The 26,619-nt window shown below is 42.5% G+C and overlaps 1 protein-coding gene across 3 annotated transcripts; it reads right to left on the reverse strand.

Moving 5' to 3' along the window:
- Positions 1-1,057: 1,057 nt before the first annotated feature.
- LOC311016099 (uncharacterized protein) lies at positions 1,058-25,836 on the reverse strand. 3 transcript variants are annotated; one of them, XM_084013591.1, is made up of 9 exons: positions 25,569-25,836; positions 16,962-17,274; positions 7,869-8,012; positions 7,658-7,701; positions 7,414-7,549; positions 7,158-7,268; positions 4,591-6,959; positions 3,027-4,536; positions 1,058-2,108 (listed from the first exon to the last, which is right to left on the reverse strand). In XM_084013591.1, the coding sequence occupies exons 2-9, from the start codon at positions 17,248-17,250 to the stop codon at positions 2,050-2,052; spliced, it is 4,662 nt and encodes a 1,553-aa protein (XP_083869717.1). In that variant the 5' UTR covers positions 17,251-17,274; positions 25,569-25,836; the 3' UTR covers positions 1,058-2,049. The 3 variants fall into 3 exon arrangements, with proteins under 3 accessions (XP_083869717.1, XP_083869716.1, XP_083869715.1); XM_084013590.1 differs by having other exon boundaries at positions 3,027-6,959; positions 16,974-17,274; XM_084013589.1 differs by having other exon boundaries at positions 3,027-6,959.
- Between the last annotated feature and the right edge of the window lie 783 nt (positions 25,837-26,619).

Below are 26,619 nucleotides of genomic sequence, written 5' to 3' on the forward strand. Positions count from 1 at the left end.
GATGGAAGGTTCGTGGCACTTTTTTAAAGCCTTGATTAGATGATTCACCCATAAGTACAACTCTGATAAATGGGATCGTTGTGGATGCTTTAAAGGGACAGATTACCCCAAAATAAAATGTGTATTTTTCCTCTGGCCTTTTTTTTTTTTTAAATGAAAGTGATCATAAAAATGACTCCATCTCTTACATTTTCAAGGCTCTGCCAGCAGTGGGTCACTGTTAGTCTCTGATCAGCCGTACACAGCAGAAGACAGCCTTCTACCAGTCAGCAGAGAAGGCGAGGCCACAGTAAACCATTACATCAATGAGCTGCACAGTCATGAGAACCTCTGGGAAAGTGCGGATGTAGTGGAGGAGGAGGATGAAGAAGAAGAAGAGCAAGACTACGAGGAGGATGATGATGATGATGAAGAGCAAGACTACGAGGAGGAGGATGATGATGAAGAAGAAGAGCAAGACTATGAGGAGGAGGAGGAGGAGCTTGAAGAGGAAAGTGGGTCAATCCTTGAAGTGAGAGCAAAAACTGATTTGGATGAGTTAGGCTTTAGAGAGAGGGTTTTAATGGAGAAGAAAGAGTCTCAAGTGAAGGATTCAAATCAGTCTGAAGAGGTCGGGTCAGGGTATAGCGTGCAAGAGGGGAGTGAAGAAGAGGAGATCCATTTGAATCAGAAGGAAGCTGAAGTGTTGCGGCATTGGGAGCAGTTGGAGCAGATTTTCCCATCAGAAGTCAGTCTGCAGGGAGTGTCACATCCACTGGTCTCTGAAGGTGAGGAAGATGACAGGAAGCATGTAGGTGGAGGTACGGAGGATGAAGGAGCATTAACCTCTGAGGTGGAGTGGAAGAATGATGATCTGGCACATGATGATAATGAGATGACCTGGTATTTCTCCTGGAGATAGCATAAGTTTAATGAATCTTACAGTACTGTGCTCAAAGACTGTTGTAACCCTCTGTGAAAGGATGTTATGATTTATTTCAATAAAAACATGAAAATGCAGTTGATATACTGTCATAACTTAAATCCACACTAAGTTAAAGTTTCAATTGCAACAAGATTTTATTCGATCAGTTAAGACTTGTGATATGATTTATTAGTCAAAAATGACACTTGTTTGCATCGTACAGACTCAAGAAGAGAAGACTGGAAAATACACCCGTGAATAACAGACAACAGGAAAATTAGAAAAAGGATGCTGCTCAGTCAATGTGACTTTTTGATCTGTCCATAAATCTTTATTCTTTCCATTTTAAATGATTTATTACATTTAGTGTTTTAAATATATTATAGTTCACACAAATATCCCAAATGCTTGAGCAGTAACTGAGGAAAGGTAATGTCTCCATTATCAGTAACTAAAAGCAGCAGAAAATGACTTATTGCTTTACAAGCTCATTGTTTCTGTGACATTAATGGTCATGCACATAGAGCTTCGAATCATAAATTGTACATGGGAATCTTGAAAAAAAATTGGAAACTTAAGAACTAGCCAAACAAACTTGATTTAAATGATATCAGGGTGTAACAACATTGCAAAGAAGACATTCTGTCTGTAGAGACTCTGAACATGAATACAGGAAAAAATAACTTAAGATAATTAATATTCTTTTATAAAATATAATTGGTGTGGAAATTCAGATCAGACCTTTGTACCACAGATCCATCATTACTGGATATGTTAAATGGGTGCTATATTTACAAATGAGCAACCACAAGTCCCATTGTTCCAAGTACCCTTAAAGATCTGATTCAGCAGGACATAAATGGTACAATCACTGTTTGACACTAGAGGGCAGTGTATTCCCATCCTTTGCAACAGTAAAGCGCAGAAGACCCTCTGGCAAAAGAAAATATACTGTATTCACTTGTAGTTAAACACAAAATGAGTATTAATTAATTAAGACCCACACCATTAACATCAAAGTTAAGGGATTTTTAAATCCAATCCAAATCCAGTTTCTTGTCTCCCACAGAAAACGCCAACTTGCAGCAAATTCAGTGTTGTTGGTAAGTCCTTCAGCAGGTCTCCTTCAGTCTTTACAATCATGCCTATGAGGTCCCTCCTCCTTCAACAGTACCTGCTGTTCCATTCGGTTTCTCTGCAGCATCTAGGGATGGAGAATTTAGGCAGAGTTAATTTAATGGATTTTTAGAAGAGTTGTACTCAATACAAATGGATTCTTTTTTTCTTTTCTTCTCCAGGGATGACAATGTAGGTTGATTAGTCCAGAGTGAAATATCTCAGCTATTGGATGGATGGTCATTGCCAATTTTGCGTTCAGAATTCCTTTTAATCACTTTAACCTCTCTTTAATTTATTCAATACTTTGGTAAATGCCATACTTCAGGGATAGTACTGATTAGCAAACATTAGCATGCAAACTTACATGGTGAACATTAAACCTGCTTAAACTGCATTCATGCAATGTCCGGCGAATTGAAAGAAAAGGAAAACATCCCTTTGATCCCACCTCAAATGTTCCTACATTATTCCGCCATAGCTAACACCACTGCTCACCCTGTAGTCACTTCATTGAAATCGACTATATTAGCTTCTATGGGGTTGTTACATATTTGTTAACAATTGAAACCAGGTACAAACAAACTAATCTAAATTACATGAATTGATTCCATTACTGTAATTTATTTAGATGATCTCTGAGTTGGGATTAGACCTGTCCAGGGTGTACCCTGCCTTCGCCCTATTTCCGCCAGGATTGACTCCAGGCCGCTGCAACCCTGGATAAGATAGGCGGCTACAGATAATGGATGGAATTACAATTACATGAATAACAAATTGGGAGCCAGCATGAACAGTTTTTCTGAAAATGATATGGAGGCCTAAATTCCAGCATGTTGGCATTGCTATTTTGAGCATTTTAGCATGCTGACATTAGGATTTAGTTCAAAGAACTGCTGTGCCGAAGTATACCCTCAGAGCTGTGGCGTGACCGTGTAGACTCTTAGTCTTGTTCATTATTTCAAGTCCAACTCGGATGTGTTTGATTCATAATTTATAAACTTACCCATGACACTTTCTTGCAGTGCTTCCTGTCCTGCAGTTTGCTCCGTCCCTTCACTGGCCTCAGTCTCTTTACCCTTCGTTTTGGGTTTCTTTGCAACAGGCGGTGGCACCTTGACGTCCTTTGTTACAGAGGAGACCTCCAGCTTCTTCTGTACGGTTGCCATGGTCTCCGGTGCCGCCTTGGTCTCGATCACCACCTTCTTGTGGCTCTTGGAGAAGATGAAGCTTGCTGTGCTGGAAGGGGACTTATGAAGGTCTATTGGTGATGTTGGGGAGGGCAAGCTGAGGCGAGATGGAGGGCCGGCTTTTGATCTGGCTGCAGTCCTCAGGCGGATGGCCTCCTGTAGGTTCATGGAAGGAGAGGTGTTCATAGCTGGGGGAGACTTTTTTGTAGGGGATACGACGGCTATGGATGAAGATGCAGGTGGAACCAAAACAGACTGGGACTTAAGCTGAGCGGGTTGGGCGATAACTATGGCAGATGGTGAGGTGGGTGGTGGAGAGGTGGGTGGTGGAGAGGCGGGTGTGGGAGAGATGATGATCAGAGACTTTCTGATGGGCTTCTGAGGAACCTCCCCACTGGCTGATGAGGTTGGGATAGGGTTGGTGGGCTTCTGCTTCCTCATCGTGACCTCGGCTTCTGGCGGCTCCTGAGCTTTAGGAGGCTCTGGGCTGCTATTGACTGAACGCAGCTTCACCATCTGCAGAAGGGAGGTGGTGACAATAGGAGTAGGTTCCTCCTGTACCACTGGGTCACTGGTCAGGTCCAGGGTTTGGTTTTCTTTGCTTGCAGGACTAGGCTGGTCCTTAATGCTGGCAAGACCCAGCACAGGTAAGGGTGGTGGTAAAGGTATGTTTACAGGTGGAGAGGGAGCAGGTTCTTGAGCCTTTTCTGGTGGAGAGTTTTCAAGTGCTTGTGGGAGAGAGACTTCAGATGGTAGTGAAGGGGAGGGCTCCTGGGTGGCTGGACCATCAGTGTTCTGGGGTACAACCTGTGGTTGGAGGAGAGGCTGTATGGGAGCCGGAGGGGGGATACTCTGAGGGGGAGCGAGAATACTGTTAGATGAGACAGGGTTAGTTTCAGATTCGGATGGGATGCTCTCTTGTGGAAGATCAATCTCCTGCTCTGATGACTTGGGTTGTGGCGGTAGGGGTGGCGGAGCTGGAATACTTTGTGGTGGAGTGAGTTTACTAACCGTTGTCACCTCTTCAGAAGATTGACAGGCATTCTCTTCTGAAGATGGGGGAGAATCCTTTCCAGTGGACAGAGTGGAGACCTCTATAGGAGGCAGAAGGGCGACCTCGATAACCAATGGAGGGGGGGCCTCTTTAACTGGTGATGGAGATGCCACTGTTACCAGTGTGACGGAGTCCTCTTTAATAAGTGGACAGGGAGACTCTTGAACCAGAGGAGGAGAGGACTCTTTTGGCCTCACAGGAGAAACTTCTTTAAGGGGTGGAGGAGGAAAAACCTCTTTCGGTGGTGGTGGAGGTGGTGGAGGAGGAGGAACCTCCATAGGTGGTGGAAGAGAAACTTCTTTAGGCGGTGGTGGAGGAGGAGAAACCTCTTTAAGTGTTGGTAGACGATATACTTCCTTAGTAGCGGGAGAGTAGACTACTTTAACTGGTGGAGGGGGAGCTGTATATGTTGGCGGAGGTGGGATACTCTGGGATGTACTGGGCTTCTGTGGTTCAGCCTCTGTGGCCACCCGAACACATTCCGTTTTCACCACAGATATAACAGACGTAGTTGTAACAGGAGGAGGCCTCTCTGGTGGCACCTGAACGGGTCCAACTAACCCCACCCGACCAAACATTGGGGGAGGCGGAAGTGGCAAATCAAGCTCATCGGGCCCATTGAGGCCCACTTGTGTCAGTGGTGGAGGTGGGGGCCAGGACGACTCGGGAGACACAACAACTACTGATGTGACAGAGGCCACTGTTGTGGTTTGTTCGGTGGGAGCTTGGGGAGGGTGGTGCACCAGGGGAGGAGTGGGAGATGGAGAAATGTGTAATGATGAAATGGCAGGTAACGCACCCATGTAAGTCTTTACCTCTGTAGCTTGTGTGGCTGTCTTTTTGGCTTCTTCTTCTTCTCTCACTGCTTCCAGCCTTCCTTCACGTTTCTCTGCAGCCTTCACTAACATCTCATTTATCATGTCATTGACTCTTACTTTCTCAACTCTTTCTGTCACTTTACTATTTCCTTTCAGAACCCCATCCTGTTCAGCCAGTCTGTCATCATTCTCTTTGGGAATCTCTGCACTCAAAATCCCACTTTCTTCTACTTTCTTTGTCTCCAGCAAATGTTGGGATCCATTAACGGACTCCACTGTTACAGCCGCATTCTTGAGTTTTCTTTCAATCGCTAAGCTTTTCACCGAGCTCTCTGTAGATGCAGAAGGAGACTGCCTCTGTTGTCTCCTGTCCTTTGGATTCCTCTTTATGATGGCCTGAAGGTTATCAGGTGCTGGGGGTCCGAGCAGCAGCTCAAACGTACGCTTGCTGTGAGCCCATACCTCTGGAGGAGGGGGTGGAGGGGCATGGACTTTTGGTGGCGGAGGGATATTGAAGAGTTCTCTCAAGGCTCTTACAGAAGGGCTTACAATGACCGTACCGTCTGAGGTGTCACGATTATGACCCTGTGGCTTCGGGAGAGCAGAAGCAGTTGAAGCAGTAGGATTGGACCCTGGAAATAACCTTTGAAGCTTTGCTAAGATGCCGGTCTTGTGGGGCTGTTTAGAAACCTGTGTGGATGTGCCTTCTTGGCTAGAGTAGCCACTGGATGGGGACATTATTTTGCTCTGAGGTGGATTCTGTTTCTCTTGTGAAGCATTTTTGGAAACCGTTTCCTCTGCCATTAGTGCTTGCAGCTGGTATCTTTGGGGACTGAATGACACAGAACCTGTAGAGTCCTCCAGAGAACTGGTGTCAGCATTGTATCCAGGGCTGTCTATGGGTCTGGAAGGCACAGGAGAAGATCCTGATTTGTTTTTTTCATTTTCCTCACCAGAGGCTGAGAGGTTATGGAGAGGGGATTCCCTTGAGTGGACCCTAAACTCTGCCAGATCACGTGAACGTCGCTTCATCTTATTGTGAAGGGAATAGGAGCGGCTTGGAGGAGGAGGAGCCCTCTTGGGTTTCATGATGGATAGGCTACGTGCAAACGGCCCTTCTTTTCTAACCTCGTCTCCCTTTATGAGCTTGCCATTGGAGGTGCATTTTGACCCCTTGCTGATAGAGGAGTGAATACTGAGTTTGTCCTCTCTAGCAGTGGCATCTCCATCCTGTGACCTCTTCTGACTGGGGGTACTGCTCCTGGAGATGGTAGAGGAGTCAGATACCAAGGTCTCCGAGGACTCAGAGTTGCTCCAACAAGAGCTGTCGGACACATTTGGAGGGTGGTGGCGGGAGGCGGAGGTGATGTTGGAGGCTCTGGATGAAGTGGTTCTGGAGGAAGCACGGGAGAGGGACGGACTGGCCACCAGCAGGCTGGTCTTGCTGACTGTACGGACGCTGTTGCGGCTCCGTCCACGGCTAATTTCCACCACCTCGATGGAGGGTGGCAACACAGCATTGGGAATGATTTTGGACATGTAGGCGGCCTGGGGTGACATGGATATGACAGGGCTGGGTGGCTCCTGCTGTAGACTGTTGGCAGTCCAGGAAACGGCAAAGGACAGAGGCTTCTGCCCACCTGAAAAATCAGGGCCAAGACGGTGCAGCAGGGCCAGGTCATCCCTATGACCAGCATGGGTGGACCCAAGCTGCTCAAGTTGTTCTTTGTTTAAGGGAGAGTTGGCATTCATGTTCCAAAGGCTGGCACTGGCTCCCTTTTGTGGCCCTCCAGGGCTGAGGCTGTCGTCAGTTTCACCATTATAACCCCGTTCCTCATCTAACCTCTGAGTCAGTGACCAATCCACTCTGTCCAGGCCTGAGAGAAGACGGGAGAAGTTCATATTAATAATTAAGGAAATGGACATGCAAAGAAATGATCCACCATCTATTTAGAAGACAGTAACATAACCATATTTAATACCATGATATTTTCCGAATGTAGCTCATGCAATTTAAATAATAGCCTATGCAGATGCCTTATGTAAGCGATGCGTTTAAATGATGAGCTGCATACCTAGTTCTTTCTGAACATGCTGTGGGATACCCCCAACAGTCTTCCTGTGTCTTCTCCTTGTCTTGGTCTTTTCTGACTTCTTCCCAGAGTTCAAGGGCCTGAATGTTGATTCTGTGCAGAAACATGAGAAAATCATTGATCATAACGACTCAATTTCAAGTGAAGACAATATGTTCAACTCACCCATTAAATGATTTGATGTGTGTGAATACTTTGGATAACGACCAAAATGGGAAGTAAATAGCGGTAAAGTTACCTTGTCTGGTGAGTCCGGAGCGGGAAGATCTTGTGGACACAGATGATTGTACAGAGACGACAGAAGATGTGTCAGCAATGGTACTGTCCGTCATAAACCCTCCAGCTTCCCCGTCGGTGTGGGCCGTCATTGTCGACTGGCAAAAGAAAATTTTTGGTTCAAAATTTGTATATGTACATGTGAACTGTGCATTTTCTGTAAGTGCAACAAGAAACTGCAATTTGGGGTGCGATGCCTCACTTACAATTGTGCTTTCATTGTCCTGGAAATCCACACCATTGTTGGTTTCTGCAACGAGAGCAATATTTAAATTACATTTACAATTCTTAGGAATGTTTTATATCCTCTGGTACACACCCTCTTGAGCAATATGCAGACAGTTGTCAACATGTTGGCGTGGCACACCTCTAATTTACTGCACAGATGTAAGGCTGAATCACTAGAGTGCTTTGTACCTTCCTGCTGCATCATTTTCAATCCCTCCAGGGCCTCAGAGTGAAGGTTCTCCAGATACTTGGGCCTGCTGGCCTCGATGAACACATTCTCCTGTAACAACGGGGGTGCCGGAGTCTTGTCTTCATCATCTCGCTTCGTGACAGCTTGAAGAAGAGAGAGGGAAGAGGGCATCAGTCTCGATCAACTTAAATCTTTGTGTTACTGTTACAGTAGATGAGGGGTCCATACGGACAGGATGAGAGCATTCAGGTGTCTGTTGGGCACATTTCAGCACAGAAAGATGTTTGAGAGTTAATTACATGAGTGTGCAAATGAAAAAGGCTGAACTTGTTCCCTCTACTCATGCAGGATTAAACTCAAGTGACTGACTCAAGTGACCCTTCTGACTTTTAAGAAGGGATAATCACATCAAAAATCTACCAACAGAAATAGGTGTTGCGCATTTTCTTATTATAGCCTAAGCATCATTTAATTAGTAAGAGTCATTAACTAATTAAATGTTGCAATGTCAGTGAGAAGGACACCAATTCAATTCATGTCAAATCTTGTTGCATCCAAACTACATCAGTTCAATCTCTTCATTAACTTTTTAAAATACTTCATATAAGCTGGCTTGGGACTGAACTCTGTGATCCATTTGGTGCCCTCATGCTTCCAGGACACAGTCCGAGATCACAGCGCTGCTAAGTCAGTTTTATGTAATGCTGGCAGCTTCTCCACATTTAGCCACCTACTGTACACAACTGTCGTGGTAAGACCACGCTGGAATTAGCCTCGGCAGCCATGTGCTCAGTGATCACTATTATTACTTTTACGTATATTAGAGGTGCTCCTAATGAGAAATTATCTATAAATATGTCAAAACATTTTATTTCCCTGCTGTTTAGAATAAGTAGTAGTTGCTAAAGTGAGACTAAATCACAGCACATTAAACAGCAGGGGAGTAAACATTAGTGACGGTAGTTTTTATGGTCCACAGCGACAGTTAATGACCACACTCCAATTACTTTACTGCCTGTCCCTGGCGAGCCAGTTGATCCAGCCTGTCCCTGTCATACTTGAATAGCAGTTCTAACAATCAAGGCAGGAGCAGTTGGATTGAGTAAAAAAAACAAAATCGCATCTGTTGTCTCGTAAATTCAAACAACTGTGCTGCTTCACTCACCTTTCCTCCTGAACAGAGTTGGAAAGCAGTCGTAATGAGAGTTATTAGTCAGAAGCACCACCATGGTTTCTGGTGAAGTAATCCAAAAGTACACAAAACTATACTCAAGTCGGGTCAAAGAAAGATGATCAAGAATTAGATTAAAGCTTCAGCCCGTCGGTTCAAATAACACCCTGGAAAGATGAAGTCTTGTTTTGATGAAGTTGTTGTTGACAGTTCAGGTCCATGCAGAGCGCTGAAGGTTTCTACAGCCAATAGACAATCAGAGCTCAGACACTAATCCTCAGCAGCCTAATTCCTGCCATTCCCTCTCTACTGTCTCCCCCACTCGCTGCCCAACAAGATACCAAGCATCCCACTGTTGCTCCCCATCTGCAGGCACACTCGCCCCGGATTGGTCAGTCAGAGGACATATCAAACCGAGATCATACATGTAAACATTGAAGGGAAGAGAAAGCTGTTGTCAGGGATTTGAGGTACAAGGGCTCACACACACGGGTCACAGCTTTAGCACGGTTGATAAATAACACTTCACTGCTTTGTTTCATCACCATTTTCACTGTAGAACTCTAATAACACAGCAAAAGTATTTACTTTGTCAGACGTCATTATGGGACCTATAACTTTATTGTTTTGCCACAAGGGGGAGTAAGTGAATACAAAGAATCTAATCCTAAAACAAAACTAAAAACATGTTTAAAAAGAGGCCTGCAGCTCCACAGCACATGGTCACACATGTGAGGAAATGTTCCCGATTGTTCCCAGTAGCATTACATTAGATGTGTTACTGTGCCGCAATAAAGGAGGATCACAAAAGATCTTTAATTACTGAGGTAATCAAAAGTTGCTATCTAGAGATTCATTTTATGTTGTTGAGAAGCATTTAACACTTTTTTTTAAACTTTGTTTCTGAGTCAAATTTCTGTTGTCGAGAACATTTCTTAATTTTAGTTTTCTATTTGTTTTCTATTTAGGACACCTCAGCTTAGGGGTTTGTTCACTTCCTGGTGTGCTGAGCAGACATGACATGGAATGCATGCCATCTGAACAAATGGAAAACATTCCCATGGTTGTGATCCTACCGAGTGACTCAAGACAAAAGCAGTTTACAAAGAGAAAGAATCCCATGTGTTACTAGGCACACATGGGTTTCTTAGAAGTAGAACAAGTCTACCATTTGAACATGATCCTCTGCTTAAGTGGAGGCTTCGATCTATAGATGTAAACAGATAGTTGATATGCATGCGCAGAGTGAAGTCAGTCTAGGACAACACTTATCCGGTTATTGTGGTACAGCACACACTTGACTGGAGAGGCCTGGAGTGATGGGTGGGGCACAGCTGCATGTTAATGAGTGGCTCAAATTATCACTGGTTCTATGATCACATTGTAATTGTGTCCAAATGAATCACTGACATATTAGAAACACCATCTGTCACTGAAGCCGGAGGTATGGCCGAGAGTGATTATCTATGAACCCAAAACGGATGTTTACATCTCGGATTTGGATAAACGGACTAAATCTACTGGATGTGGCACAGTTCACGCAAGTACCGGACTTCAGCGTCCAGTAAATAAAGAAAAAAAACAGCTCCATGATTACAATTTATGAGTGAATTCATGAATGTGAATAATGGTGGATTTAAAGCAGACCATTTTAAATGAGCAAACATCTGGTGGCAAGTTTGTTTTGGTAAAATATGGATTCTCTGGCAGTAAACAGAGACAGATGAGTTCAGGAGACATGTTGCGTCATCAGCTTCTGTAAACAAATTACAACCAGTGATACACAGACGGCGGTTAGGACTGTTTATGATATGCTACCATGACAATACTTCTTACATGTTAACTGTGATTACCTATTTTAGATTAGATCTGTGAACCCATTTAGAAAGAAATGCCAAGAAATTACTCAAGAGGTAACAGAAATCTATCGTTTTTTAACCAATTTAGATTTTTCATTAAAATGTAGCAAGGCTTCAAAATCAGAGCATAGTAATTTAACAATTAAAATAAATGGAATAAAATTCTAGCAAGTAAAAGACATGTTATTTTATTTTAATCGTAGAATGTAAACCTCCCTTCAGGTTGCAACAGTTTGAGACGCCCGCTTTAGCTTTTCGCCACACATAAAAACTCCCGCTGACGTGATGCGACATTTTCTAAAACCGCTTCATGGGAATGAAACAGATACAAATACCCCACACACACCTAACATCCCTGCCTCAACTTGCCCCTCTCTCTTGTTTTGCACCGCGAGGCAGACAGCCATGCAGAGACATTATTCTCTTCAGCTCATGGCGGTTACGTCTGCCAGGTGCCTAAGCTTCTTTAATCAGCCCAAACCCAAATGAACGCACAATGATGACGGTGGGAAAAGGCTGGAGGCTCACGCTTTCTCTAAAAGCAAGGATGTACAGTCGCTCTGCAGCTACTGGACACATCCTGGTCAAGGCTTGTGTGCATTATTGACCATCACGCTCTTGGTTTTCAATGAATTAAATATAAACATCTCAGCTGAAAGAAAGGAAGAATGAAGCATGGTTTGACAAGGACAACAATCCAGGTAACGGATACGCCTGTATCATCTGGCACGCAGGGTTACTCTCTTATTCACTGTCAGGCAACACTGTATTTATCACATACCTCCAGATATAAACTATTAGGCGGCACACAAATTCACACTTATTTTGCATGTGGCCACGTTTTTTGCACCACAATGCAATCTTGTTACATCAGTTTACATCCTCAACAACCCAACAGCCTCCTTCTGTCACTTCACAGTTTAAAAGTCAAGAGAGAGCTGTGATTCTAGGAAATAAAACAAGAGACACAAATATTGGACTAGATGTTCAATTCTTAGCAAGTTGATAAGAGTAAGTTCAATCACAATTCATGGAAAGGAACTACTACTTTAGAGTATAAAATAACATTTAAAGAAACTGCTACAATATTTTTAGCCATGTCAGCGGGTTAGCAGTCGGTCCAACAATTTGGTCCAGACTTAAACATCTCCATAAGTATTGGATGAATTACCACAAATGTTCAGTCTACCTGCAAAACTCATGACATTCCCATCAGCCTCGGCTGTCTTTAGCACTAATGTTAGCATGTTAACACACTGCAATTAGGTGGTAAATGGTGCCTTAGCATGTCAACATTTTTATTGCGAGCATGTCAGCATGCTAACATTAGCATTTAGCTCATACAGCTACTCCTAGTCACCTTCATATAGGTGTAAACACTTGATTACATTGCATTTTAAATCTTCGGGATGAATGAAATAATAATAACAGAACAATGCCCCTCTATTATATAGGCTACAAGCAGGGCAGGCTTATCACAGCTGCAGTCCTTGAATGCAACCCGAAGAACAGAGTGTTCTTGGAGAGGAGAACATGAATAACCAACACTGTGTGCACTTTTATTAAACTCTGCTCCACTACTGAGGTAAAACCAACAAAGCTATCTTCTACCCTGTACAGTAAGCCCCATTGCCTAAAAACGGCCTCAATTGACTACAAAAGTCATGACTGGTGACTCATAAAACTTTCCGAGTGTTGGCAAACATTTTCCTTTCGTGACAATAGCCTGTGCAGCTGGTGCAAAGCCACAGCAACATATCTGCACATCTTGACAATGAAACAATGCATGATTGCATAAATAATAACTGTTGCTTTTTGGCCGTCCTTCTTAGTTCAGTAACACTGGCGGCAAACATTAGAGGGCTGCGAAGAATGGAAGGAACTTGATGAAATGAAACTGGAGCGCATTATTCAGTTGGGACTAGAGGGCAAACTGGCACATAGTAAACTTCACTTAGCATTATAGTGACCTAAATATGAGCTTGAGCCATTCGGGTGTGGTGACTCTTCACCTATTGAAATAAAATTCAAGTAAATGCCCATAAAACCCTGTGATTCTAAACAAGCATTTATGCAACTGTTTACTATACAGATCCAGATATAGACAAATCCTCATTTACAGACATTCCCACGATGTCAGCATGAGCTTGATTCTCACATAACACTTTAGCAGGTGTGGGCATATGTTGCGTCAGCTTCATTTTCAGATATTTTATATACAAAAGAGACTAAAAGTACCTTAAAGTACATAAGAAAATTAACCACACCGACATTTTAATCTAGAAAAGCTCATGAAAAAAAGTGTTTTTCACATAAAGAGGCATACGCCTCCCGGACTGACTGGTTGATTACTTTCCGCCATGAGAGGCATAAAGCGAAACTCTACTACATGTCAGTTTTCTCAAACCGGTTCTCCTGCCTTTGTAATTGTGTCATCATAACACAATTAGAATAACTAGAGAACACTTAAAACTACAGTGTTGTAAACAATATCAAAAGGAAGTTAGATAGTTTTCAATGGTTAGCCTGATAGTGTTGTTAAAAAAATCCCAAAGGAACTTGTGCCCTTGTCTTCTTTCACTTCCCTAAATGTGTTGCAAGTCTTCCATCATCTTCTCTATTATTGAAAATCCCAAAGTTGAAATGTGGAGCTCTACTTTCCATGAAAACACTTTCACAATTTATGCTAGAATGAAATCTGCCTTGTATACAATCCATCAAATTTCACACAAAACTAACCTGACGATGAACCCGTTAATTCTGCAAATATTGTATGCAACTGTTTCTGTACTGGCAACTGGCACTGGTTTACCGGTATCCAAACACTTCACACGTCACCTTGAACTCGCAGGGTTTCACACCACAGGATAAACTCACAAAAATACAGTAAAGCAACAGATAAATACACTTAGGCTTTAACATTTTTTAGTGTCTATAACAAATTTCAGACATTGAAAATTTCAACAAAAGTCAAATAAAAAAGGCTGATATTATCAGTCACCTGGCATGTATGTCCAACACACACAAAGAGCCTCTCTATTTCTGGCCTCATTAAAGAAATATCTTTAAAAAGCTCAGGAATGTGAGGAATCTCTGAGGGAGTGTTTTAGGCGAGCAGGTGACCTTTTGAACATACATTGGTAGGACAGTGTGACCTTATCAGTCATCCCTTCACCTTATTTCCATTTACCCAAATGGAGGACATTCCTCTGCAAACCCATTATGAAGCCAAGACAGGATCTGAGAGGCAACAGTTGCATAAGGGAGGCCCAGTGTCTAGTTTTACACAGGATCGAGTAATCTGACAGAACGACCGGGACATAGATCACTGTCCAACAGGTACACAAAGACGAACATTAATAGTGTAAGGAATTAGACAAATGGAAGCAAATTATCATGTGATGACAGATAATCTGGGCTTTTTGGCTCGGGATGAAACATTGTCGAGGCAAACACAGAGGACGTTGGGTTTACCACACTGAAGGGTCCATGAGGCCAGAGTTTATCACTCAAAAACCTGTGCAGTTCCCTATCTGTTCAAACTCCGTGAGCCTTGTTTACAAGAGCAAAGGGTAAGATGACCCCATACAGGGTTTGGATGTAACCCTAACACAGAATCTACATCAACTGGCATTATCATCTTAATTGAAACTGAAAAGCATTAATGCTGGGAGATTAAATTGTCTGATGTCTTAATAGCAGGTTACTTTGTCAGCGGCCGAAATATCTGATCAAAGTATGTAATCAAGATTACAACTATCACGTCAGTCCCAGTTTTTGACGTGTGGTACTACAGACGCATTTTGGTCAAGTTGGTCAATTATTTTTAATTGTTTTGATAGTGCCTTCCCTTTTCCAAATACTTCCCGATGGTTCCAGGCAAAAAAAATAAACATCTGGTGGGTCAGGATATTGTATTGATGGGTCAAATGTAACATTTTGAATAGTCGGTTGGAATATTATTGAGTATTTTCATTATTGATGAATCTGCTGATTGATCTCAATTAACTGAGTAATAATTGGTATATTCTCCTAAAGCACAAGGTAATCCTATCGAATTGCTTAATTTTTTTATGTTAAAGATATTCACTTTACAGTCCTCATATATGAGAAATAAAAGCAGCAAATACTCCCAGTTCAGAAGCTATGGAACATTTAATTCATTTTAACAATCAAGCTGTTATCAAAATATACATTTGGTCCTCTGTGGGGCCAGTGTTTCAGCACTAGGAGCAACAGTGGGAGTGAAGGGGTCAGGAAAAACAGAACCCCTTGTTCCTCCCTCACTGTAATGGTCCTGGCATGGCTTTTAATTAACTGGCACTGTGCCTGCCATACAAGGCATTTAGTGGGCAGGAGGCCCCTCGGACATCAATACAGATCATCATCAGGGAATCAGCTGAAGGTATTCAATTATCTTGGCAAGTGTTTTGCATTGTACCACATCCTGATCCTGCAATAAACCTCCTCTGGATGCATTTGGGGAATTGCAGATCTCCTTGTCCAATCAGAGGAAGCATCTGGGGAGGTTTTGCCAGCAACACATGCAACACACAACATGTTGACTGCTGGGGGCTCAATAGCTGCATATGTTAATACCTGGCAACATAAATCAAACTCAATTGTTCACACTGGTGATATATTTCTGCAACCTCATAAGGCCTATTACGTTAAGGCAATATATAGATTAAAATAATTGCAGCTGCAATCGCAACAATGGTAAAACGTTGGTTCCAATCTTTAAAAAAATCCATAAATATGCTAATTCCTTCTCATGTAAGAGAAACAGAAATGTGGGAGGTAGCCTCAAAGCCGACCTTGGCAGAGGAGAAATATCTTATCTGTCTTCACAGTTTACTTTCCCTTACAAAACTCTTTGCCCCACACTGCTGTTGACAGTGCTTCGCAGTTTATATACGCATGCAAGCGTTTGTCTATGAAAACATGTACATATCCACCCGATGTTGTGGTTATAGTTTGACTGTGTAAAAACGGTGTTTGAATCCCCTCAGACATCCTGCCAGCTGAACTACAAGCTCTGGGCCTCCACATGGAAAATACACAGGCAAAAATAGAAAAGCACACACAATGTGCTTTCTTTTGCCTAAGCCAGCTAGAACAAGGTTTCAGGTCTGACAGCGTCAAGATAAGTGATTAATGATGGTGTAAAACTAAAGTTCGTACTTCATGAACTGTTCGTTCACAGTGAAAACAGGACTGGTATAGTTGGGCATGCTGACATACGAATGCACATGTGCAAGCTCCAACAAGACCCCAAACAGCTCTGGGAAAACTGAGTTGCTACAATTTCCTTGGGAGTGTGTGAATATTGTGTTTGTGCGTGAGCTGGATTGTTGTTGTTGACCGTGTATGTGTGCATGTGTGGCTGCAAGAAGGTTCAAATAAGATACAACGTCCACATCCATGCGTGCCCTGTTGGGAAGCAAACCACAGTGCAGCACTTCTCCCTCCACGTAACCTGAAGACCAGGTAAGTTAGGTGATGGTATCACAGAACAGGACAGACAGAGATTTCTTTTCACGGCAAACAAAGCGAGCTGAAGGTCAGAAGGCAAGTAGGAAGTCAGTTTGTTCAAACATCTCTCCAGTGAACAAACACATGCCTGGGAGTCACGGAGCAGCATATTCAACTGGTTCCCAGGACCGTATCCATACTGGTCTTAGTTAACCTCCTCTAAGTAGAAATGTCTTTAAGTGTCTTATAATAAAGCTCCCTGTTAAGGTGCAATACATTACCGAGCTGCACTGGTGGGTTTTTAGAACATTTGCAAAGAATTACTTCACTTCGTCTTCATCATTTTATGGTGATATACATCTCAGAGTTTCCCCCGAAAAATGTCAAGGTGGTAAGCCAAGCACCCTCTCATCGCGTTATTAATGAAATTAGTAGAGGAAAGCCTAATCAATAACCACATCTACGGTATACTGTGTCAAATAGTTTCTGTTCTTTTTTTATAAAATGTTGTCAAATAACAGCTACCAACATACCTATAAAATATTAAAGAGGATAAACTAGCCACTGAGCATCCTGTAGGCTCTTACCATGACCGTTACCTTGTGGATGAGCCTGCCTTCCTGACTTCTGTCCTCCCTTGTGTCCACCCTGCTGCCCAGCAGGGTGCCCATCCAAAGCCAAGTCGAGTGCAGGACCGAGACCCAGGCCTTTAACATGGAGATCCTTCCTCTTCTTGCGCTTCAGCCAGCCCAGTGCCCGGCCGAGGGAATGACTGCGCTTCTTCCGGCCCCTTTTGCCGTGCTTCTCCTGGGCAAAAATATCTACCACATCCTGGGGGATCAGGTCCCCGAACCCCAGCGAGTCACGGTTTGACATAACACCTCACACTGGAGCTACGCCCTGAAAAACCAAAAAGAGAGGGGAGACAGAAATGTTAGTCATCATCAAAACACTACATGCACTGGCACTGTGAGAGAGAGAACAATCGAAGGACCATGCATTTTTTTGATTGATTTCTAACATTAGTGGCATCCGCTGGTTTTAATTTTATTTATTTTTGCCAGTACAGTATTAAAATCAACTTACTTGACTTTAAACATGCTTTAGGTAATCCTTCACAGTGAATTTTGTCAAAAAAAAGACTCTTTTTACTTATCAAAATGACCCTGTCATCGTGTGCAGGGGCTGTTATGAAAACCAACCTGACTGTTCTGTTCAAGAAAATCACAACATCCGGTATTTGAGAGTTGGCAAAGGAATCTTTTTAACTACGGAAGCTGTCAAATTCACTGTTCTTCCAACAATTACTGTATCTGATTACTGTCTGCCTTCCAGGTTTGATATCCCATCAACACAGCTCATTTTTCCATTCCTGTTTCCATAAGTTAAGTCTTACAGTATGCTTTGGAAAATGTTTGTCAGTAAAGTGTATAAAAATCTGCAAATAAATACAGCATACAAACAAGTGTCCATTGTTGCAATGTTGTATTCTCTAGATAACCCCATTTGTTGTGTATGTCTGTTTGTGTTAGTGCGTCTCCGTGGGCACTGCTCATTCAACCCGCACACTCAGCCGTCACAGACCCCCTCCTGCCTCTAAACCAACCTTCACAGGTCTGCAAAGAAAGCACTGGCACCGCTCCCTTCATTCCATAACATGGAGTCATAATTCACAAAGCCGCACCCGTAAGGCTCCTGCGCTTGTACACACAGACACAACGGCACACTAGGAAGACCTGGAGAAGAGAGAAATAAACAGTCTATGGATGTATACCTTCTTACACATCAAGCTGTAGGCCTATGTTTGTTGGAAGGAGGTTGTAAGAACCATGGTTAAAATAATTCAACAAAGTTCCTTTTTTTAAAAAGAAAGAAACCAATGCCACCAATGTGCTTCGAGGCGTTTCTTATGAAGAGTATCCATTCATATATCAGTGTAAATTCTGTTTTGCACACTTTGTTGATTTTCATTGTCTTCCTCCATCTTTTTTTTCCTTTAGTAGAATGAGCTCATCGACTTCCTCCACCCCTTCACCTTGCTGAACTACTTGTTCTTTGAGGCAGGTTTCCCAGCCTTGCTCCTGGGGATCCGAAGCTTAACCTGGGCTTCTTCCAGCTGCGCACGTTATTAGCTACTTATTTCCAAATCACAAGCTAAAAGTAGCAGTGAGCACTTAAGATGACAGGATCCGCAGCTTGTCAATAAGCACACAAAGACGGGAGGAAGGTGGGAGTGGAGTCAGATCGAGAGAAAATTGCACCCCTGAATGATTTGTTGTCGAGAAAGTTCATGTGAAGTTTTTGGCTGATATGTTGCTTCACGGTCACGCATGAAAAACACAGCAGGCAAATTTTTGCAGGAGCAATGTGTGAGCAATACGACCATCTTTCACAGTTCATAGGAATACTTCCCTGCTCCCAATGAGACGTGAAGCCAAACCACAGAAACCTATGTCATGTTCACAGAGACTTACAAATGTGACTTTTCCAAACTGCTTCTCGTCATCAAAGCTCTGTGTCATGCAGAGGGGGAGATAGAGGGCTCTGGTGTGGGTGTACCACTGGAAAGTTTTCAAGCAGATGTGCACTTTTTAAAACCAGATGCCTTAAATACTCTACATTGATCATAAATAAACTTTATCACTCAACTGTTTTCACAAAAACTGAATGTTCTCATTTATTTCAGGATTGTGTTGGACTTCAATAGTTTTAGTTAGGTAACTAATTCCACGGCAGGCGTTGGTCTTTACAGCATGCTAACATGTTCAGAATATAACGTGCATTTACCATGTTTACTACCTTAATTAAGCATGTAAGCATGCTAACATGTTCACAATAACCATGCTAACATGTAGGTACCATGCTTGCCATCTTAATTATGCATGTTAGCATGTTGATAATAATCAAGCTAACATGTAGGTACAATGTTTGTCGTCTTAATTAAGCATGTTAGCATGTTGATAATAATCAAGCTAACATGTAGGTACAATGTTTGCCGTCTTAATTACCAGTAAGCATGTTAGCATGTTGATAATAATCAAGCTAACATGTAGGTACAATGTTTGCTGTCTTAATTACCAGTAAGCATGTTAGCATGTTGATAATAACCAAGCTAACATGTTTGCCGTCTTAATTTAGCATATTAGCATGCTAACATTAGCAAACTAGCACTAAACAAAAAAGCTGATCGGAATTTAGGTTACTTGGTCATTAAAAAGGTATAAAAACTATTGAACAAACTACAAACCATCCACTAGTTTATTTCAGACTCAACAATGCTGCTAGCATGGCTAAAAAGAGTTAAATCTGGTTCTGTCCTGCTCAGACAGGTATGCAGCTCCATAAGAGAGGCTTAAGATGAATACTTGAAGTACTTGAATGCTTCTCTAAACTTTATACATATGTGGGTGTTTTTGAAGTAATTTGTTACTTTAATGTAGCCCAGCTCAAGTTGTTATCCCTTGCTGCACATCTGGTGTGGCACTATATGGCGCAGACATGAGGAGTGAGTGTTTAGTGAAAGGCCAATAACAGGAGGGAGCATCCATCTTCATCGGGAGAAAAGTACGAGGCCTCTCCCTGCACTAAGCCCCGTGTTTCTGCTGCTCCAAATTACAGTCATTTGGGCATGACTAACATCCGTGCATCTGTATTGGCTACAGTCGCCAATAATCAGACGTCTTGCTCTGGAGGAGTGGGGGCTGGTTCATTCATTTATAGCCCACAGGCTGCTCTGAGTGCAACAGTTCCTCGTATTATTTCCATCACAGAGAGACAAGAGTAATGGTAAGAGCTGTTGGACACGGGGGAGGACCACCCAGCAGACCGATGATAAGGAGCTGACTCATGCCTCAAGTTGCTGTGGTTACGCATAACAACCCACAATTTTCAGTTTTGCAAACAAATGTAACAAGGTGACGTACACAGTGGGGTGTCCTTTAAGTGAATATATATTAAGTGAGTATATATATATATAAACTGTCACAATCCTCTTTCTTCAAATCACTATCTCTATTTCGCATTACTACACCACATTAGGATGTATCATATTATCAGAAAGATGATGATCAAGTCATACGCTTTAAGGTGATTTACAAACAAAAAAAGGTGTGTGTTCACTGTCTGTCTCGCTCTGTCTCTCTCCCTTACTCTCACTCACACACACACACACACTAAACCCGCTGTGGTTTCCCAGCCCAGCTCCAGTCCTGCTGGAGCAGGCATGTGTCCTAACATGCTGTTTACTTATCCTTCACAAAAGACGTCAGGCTTTCACATTGAACAGGAGATACTGCTCAAACACAGCAAACCTCAACACAGTGTCAATACCTGCAGCCCTGACTAAATATCCAACATTGACAGCAATGAGAATGAGGGCTGATAATAGTTTACACACTGTCATGAAATAGAGTGCAAGACTTTATCGGGCAATGACGTTTATTGACAACTATATGTCCTGGAGTGGCGCTTGAGGACATAAATTCCAGAGGAAATGTGGGTCTCCTATCCACAGGGCCAATAGACTTCAAGCAAAACCAAACACTGCCACCTGCTTTGCCTCGAGCAAAGCACAGTAGCATATCTGACTGTGCAAATCGAAACTCAAATCCATGAATATACCAAACATCCACTGGGCTCTACTGTTCCTTTTATTCTGACAAACTGATGGATATAATGCAATATACTGTATATGTATATTTACACACATTTTTCAACCAGAAGTATACAAACCCATGTCTTTATTTCATATAGACCATTTATTTATTGAATAACCAGAAAACATGCTATATCGTGATGTATATATATATATTACTGGGATATGAAATTATAGATTTTACCATATTGTCCAGCCCTAAAGCCAGCGCTTGTTATATTTGAAAACTACTTCAGGTGCATGTACACACCCTCAACAGAGGATTTGCAAATAAGTTTCAGTATTTGTTTAGGGATTTACTCCACTAGACAATTCAGAGAACAATAAACACTTTGAAAAAATTCCAGATGATGGTGAATATTTTCTGACATCCATTGCATTATTGTATGTGACAAACAGCACCCGCGTGGTAAAGAATTGCGTAGGTTGAAATACTATTTAATCAAAGAGATTCAGAGTTAGACTGCTTAGGAAACTCCAACTGGAGGGTACAGCAACTCTGCAACTGTAATTAAACCTTTGTTTACCTCACAATACTTTACTTTATCCTCAAGTGTATTCACACCCTTGTTGACTGGCAAATATGAACAATGTGAATTTCGGGGGCAGCGACGAGGGAGGGTCTCCAGGAAATGTAAGTGTGACTGGTGAGTCACACAGGGAAGCTCCGGCCTCCGATGGCTCACAGGGATAAGGCAAAGCCAAGAGGGAGTGGCAGCGATACAGGCAGCCATCATTGTTTGAATTAGGACTAGCTCAGTTGAACGAGAAGGCCGTTCACATCCACACATGATGAGAGGTTAAGGTCAGACTAAATGTGGTTGAATAACAGATTAACAAGGTTAATATACTCCTTTTTGGGGGAAAAAACAGGATGTTTCAGATTTCGTCTGAGGTCATCGTAATATGCTTACCAGTAACCAGTAGCCAGTTTGGACATTAACAGTTTTTTAACCACACTTAAAGTGACTCTGTAACTAAACAGCATGTGTTCAGCAATGTAAAAACTGGTGTTACTGTGCGGCACCTGCAGGCATCAATCAGGGCGTTGGCTGTCTTCTCTAAGCACTATCAAACAAGGCAGAGCACTGCTACTCAAGAACAAACTTATGCAAACCTGTCTGGGCTACAGCTCAGCACTCGTGCTCAAGCACTCAATGTTCAAGAAATGTACGTGATGGATGAGAACGCCACTATGACACAAACTGGAAATACTCAACTCAACAGATGGTTTCTAAAATGACGGAGGAGAGCGTTTCACAAGGGCTTAGTGGAGTCATCAGGCATCAATGGAAGATTTCCCATCTTAAGGGAATTATTACAAGAAGAAATGAGACCAAATAGCTCACAATAAAACAATCTCACTATTTGGATGGGTGTTTTAGGTTTCTCCCTGCTCTTACACACCTGATTCTAATGATGTGCTCGTTATCAAGCAACTGAAGCTTGTCACAGGTTTGAAAATCGTTCGAATCAGGTGTGTTAGAGCAGGGAGAAACCTAAATCATGCAGGACAGGGGCTCTCCAGGACCGGAGTTGGGCACCCCTGAAACACACAGTGGCAAAGGACTCGGGACAGAAAAGCGAGCTCTTACTGACATTATGCGGTTCCATTTGCCTGCTGCAGAAAGGATGCAGTTTGAGAAAAAGACCATGTAGGTAATGCCAGTGATAAAAGTATACAACACCTAAGACAATAATGGCACAAATAAACTACTGCTGTGTAACTGACGTTATAGATGCTGTGTGTGTGTGTGTGTGTGTGTGTGTGTGTGTGTGTGTGTGTGTGTGTGTGTGTGTGTGTGTGTGTGTGTGTGTGTGTGTGTGTGTGTGTGTGTGTGTGCGCGCGCAGAAGGGAAAATTCAAGTTGGCACACTGCGAGGCCGCTGTAGCCATGCAGCAGCTTGTCTGGTAAGAGCAGCGGCTGCATTCCTGAGAGATTGATAATTACCGACATAGGAACTCTTCACTCCAGATCTGCTTCTTTCACCCCCCCCCCCCCCCCCCCCCCCCCCGTCCCCCCTACCCCATACAGTGGCCTAGGAGACCAAGCCATTACAAAAAAAAAGTTTAATAGCTGGCACATGAGAGTCATTTTCAGATAAGATTATAACATGGGGTTGTGTGCACTGGCCAAGACAATTGTTCACTGTGTAGCTTTTTAAGAGGGGAATCACAAGATGTGACCTCTACGAAGGACAGATTCTTATTTTACAGAGCACGTGATGCATCAAAGTATGAAACAACATATATTTACACATACAGGTGATATTAAGATTTTGACATTAGTGTTTCGATTATTTGCCATCTGTGTTGATACATATCAGAACATAAAATCTGAAGCCAATTGCATTAAAGGTGTTAATATGACATGCAGTGTCTAACATGTTCCTATTGAGGGCTATATGATTTTTATTAACTATCAATCTGCTATGATTCTTCACTTGATTGATCTATTTGTCAGTGTGAAAATCCCAGTGTGAAAATCCCCCTAGTCCAAAGGGGCATCTTCAAATTCCGTGATAATCAGTCCAAATCACTTAAATGACTAATTGATTAAGGAAAGAATTGCTGATTAACTTTCTGTGGACTAATCAATCAACTGACTAATAGTCCTAACACTACTTTGTAGTACTTTATCTTTGAGATACTGTCTCTGTCAACAGTAGAAGTGCACGTACGTGATATAAATGTACAAAACATTTTGATTTGAGTAAGTATGTTTCATTACATTTTTTAATAATTCACAGAGACATGTGCTCGGTCTAATGTCACCATTTGAGTTAACCGTCTCAGTTTCCCTTGATAACTTCTTTGTTTCTTTCCAAAAACAGGACAGAAAACGTATGCACATTGCTTTCCTCTGGCAGTAGAAGTTGTTTGCTTTGCTTCCAGGGGTTGCCAGGGGTCTAAGTCTGGACTGTAGCCTCTGTGGAGCTTAAGACCCCTGAACTGACAGGTCGCTCAGGGGTGAAAAAGAAAGTTTTGTGCAGCCGCGGTGACCGGCTTGCAGCAAAGGCAAACACAGATGGACATTGGAGTTTAAAAATACATCCTGGCACTTCAGTGTCTCTGCTCTACCCCAGTCAAAACAAAAACGCAATCTGTTGTCACACAATCGCCTGAATGGACAGCAGTCGCAGAATAATGTAGTGTGGGAATAAAAAAGAAAGTTTGGACCAGAGTTTATGTGAAGAAAGGCAAGAAAAGAAAGAGTCTAGGATGAATTAGAAAAATCAGAAATGGGCAGTCCATCATGCCTTAATGGCCCAAACAGGTATTGATTGGATTTATCACAAGTGTTGATGAGTTAATCATCAGCTGATCCATGTGATTAACAGCACAATGTGTCCCACTCATCAGTCCTTTACAACACCAACTGTTCCTCATGCTGCTTTCCCCTTTGCCCCACTGAGCTGCCACTTCGTTGCCGTCAGACAGCAAATCACAGAAAAGTTTAAACCTACTCGGCCGCACCATGTCCCAAATGTAGGATGCACTTTGAATCTGTCTTTCCAGTGACTTCCTTGTGTCCATCCCTCATCTCTGACTGCCTCCGTGTTATCATTCCGCCTCTACCTTGAGCTCCTCTGTGAAACTCCACCAGACTCTGCTAACGCTTACATAACACACCTATCATCTCCATGGGTACAAGCCCTGGCTTGGCAGGCTGGCGAAGAAGGAGCACCGGTACGCAACACACCCTTTCTAAACAAATGGCTGTGTCTCAGCCTCACCTACCAGAGGGTACAAGAGGTGAACCTGAAGCCATGGAGCTGGGAAAAAAATGGAAAACTCACTGGCCATCAACCCTTGATCGTTGGAAATGCTGCAGTTTTCAGAAAAGTTTGGATTTGGGGATTCCAGTCCAAAGTGCAGGAGAGACGACAGATAAACAGAGAGAGAGGGAGACCCATAAGAGAGGTGGTCCTGTTATCTCCGTCAGGTTAATAAACAAGCAGTGGGTATATATAAGATCAGAGACTGGCATTGATTGGCATAAATGAAACCAAGTGTCAGAGCACCATGCTGCAGTCATTTGCTGCTGGGTCAGTGACGAGGAAAAAACACAATAGTCTTCATTGTCATATGCTGAGACAAGCACTACAGGTCTTAAATTACCTCTTGCCTCGGATCCCTCAAGGCCAAGCTAAGCAAATCTCCCACACCTAGTTTTCCATGCATACCTATACACAACCTGGATCTCTTGTCATCCATTTGCACCCCACTTTATCTGATTACACCGTAAAACACACACAGGGACTATTTTCTTTATTTTAAAGCCTGAACCTCTTCATTCTTTTATATATTGCATATTGTAGTTCACTAATCAGACAACAGCTTGGGAATCCTTAAAAGTCGATTCAGTCATTCTGTCATTTTAAGGTAAAAACATTTTAAAGAACAAACTATATTTTCCTTATTAACCACGCCAGAGCAGGACTTATGAGGCTTTAACGGAGGAATTAAATTACTTTTTTGTCAGTTTTCTGTCAAAAGTAAGTCCCAAAAGAAAACAGAAGAAAACGGTTACTACTACCTTGATGAACTTTTATGATCCAGATGGATTAATTCACCCTCTCTCCATTTGAAGCGTCTCCCAGTCGCGTCCTTCCTCACCAACTCCAAACTTTCAGCGTCCGAAGGAAAACTTCAGGTAAACCATTTCCGTGAAAGGCACTTCAGGAAGCGACTGGAGTCTGGATTTGTTTGCGAGTACGGGTCGTTTTTTCTTTCCTCCCCGATGTAGACTAGACTGACTTCTCCCACCACCGTCAGTGCTGCTTGTCGACGGACGCTCGAGTGGACCGCAGAGGGGGAAGTAAGAGAAGTTGCCGTCGACCTGCAGCTCCCACCTGGAGGAGGCCGGGCGCGCTCTCAGGTGAGAGCAGGGCTGCGGTCAGGGTTGTGGGGACATCTAGCGGTAAAGTAGAGGAACAACAAGTAACAGAGCCGGAAGGAAGGGAATTCTGTTTTCCCGCTCTAACCTTTCATTTCCAGCTGTTTTTATTCAGAGAACGTTGAATGTGTATGCAAACCTGGACATCAACTGTGAATGAATGTCGATTAATACGTGGCAATTAATTGAATTGAATTTTGCATTTTAATATAATTTTGAGATGTTATTTTATAAATCATATGGGTTGACTATAATCTGTATTAGGCCAGTTCAACGTAATTGTTGCCATGTTTTTCCCATATAAGTTACATATTTCTTTTTGTTTTCAGCTTTGTGTTAAATGCGCTTTTCACACTATCCATTTCTAACTTTCTTGTTTTTTCATGTAGAATATGAGATATTATATAACACAAAATCAAACCTTTTTTTATTCATTAAAGATTCTCTGAAAAATGGCCTCCATGAATTTCTTCATTGTGTATCCTTGCTGGGGAGGAATTTTACAGGCATCATGCAAAACACTCCAAACAAATACTGTATATTATCCATGCAAACTTTATGGGCAGCTAAGCACTGAGGGATGGTATTAAAAGAAAAGGTGTGCTTATGTTTCCACCTCTAATAGTCTGAGGCAAAAAGGTAGAGGAAACCACCTTCTTAGATGCACATAAAAACAACTGCATAAATATAG

Source organism: Eutrigla gurnardus, assembly GCF_963514095.1.
Source record: "Eutrigla gurnardus genome assembly, chromosome: 7".
NCBI classification, from domain to species: domain Eukaryota; kingdom Metazoa; phylum Chordata; class Actinopteri; order Perciformes; family Triglidae; genus Eutrigla; species Eutrigla gurnardus.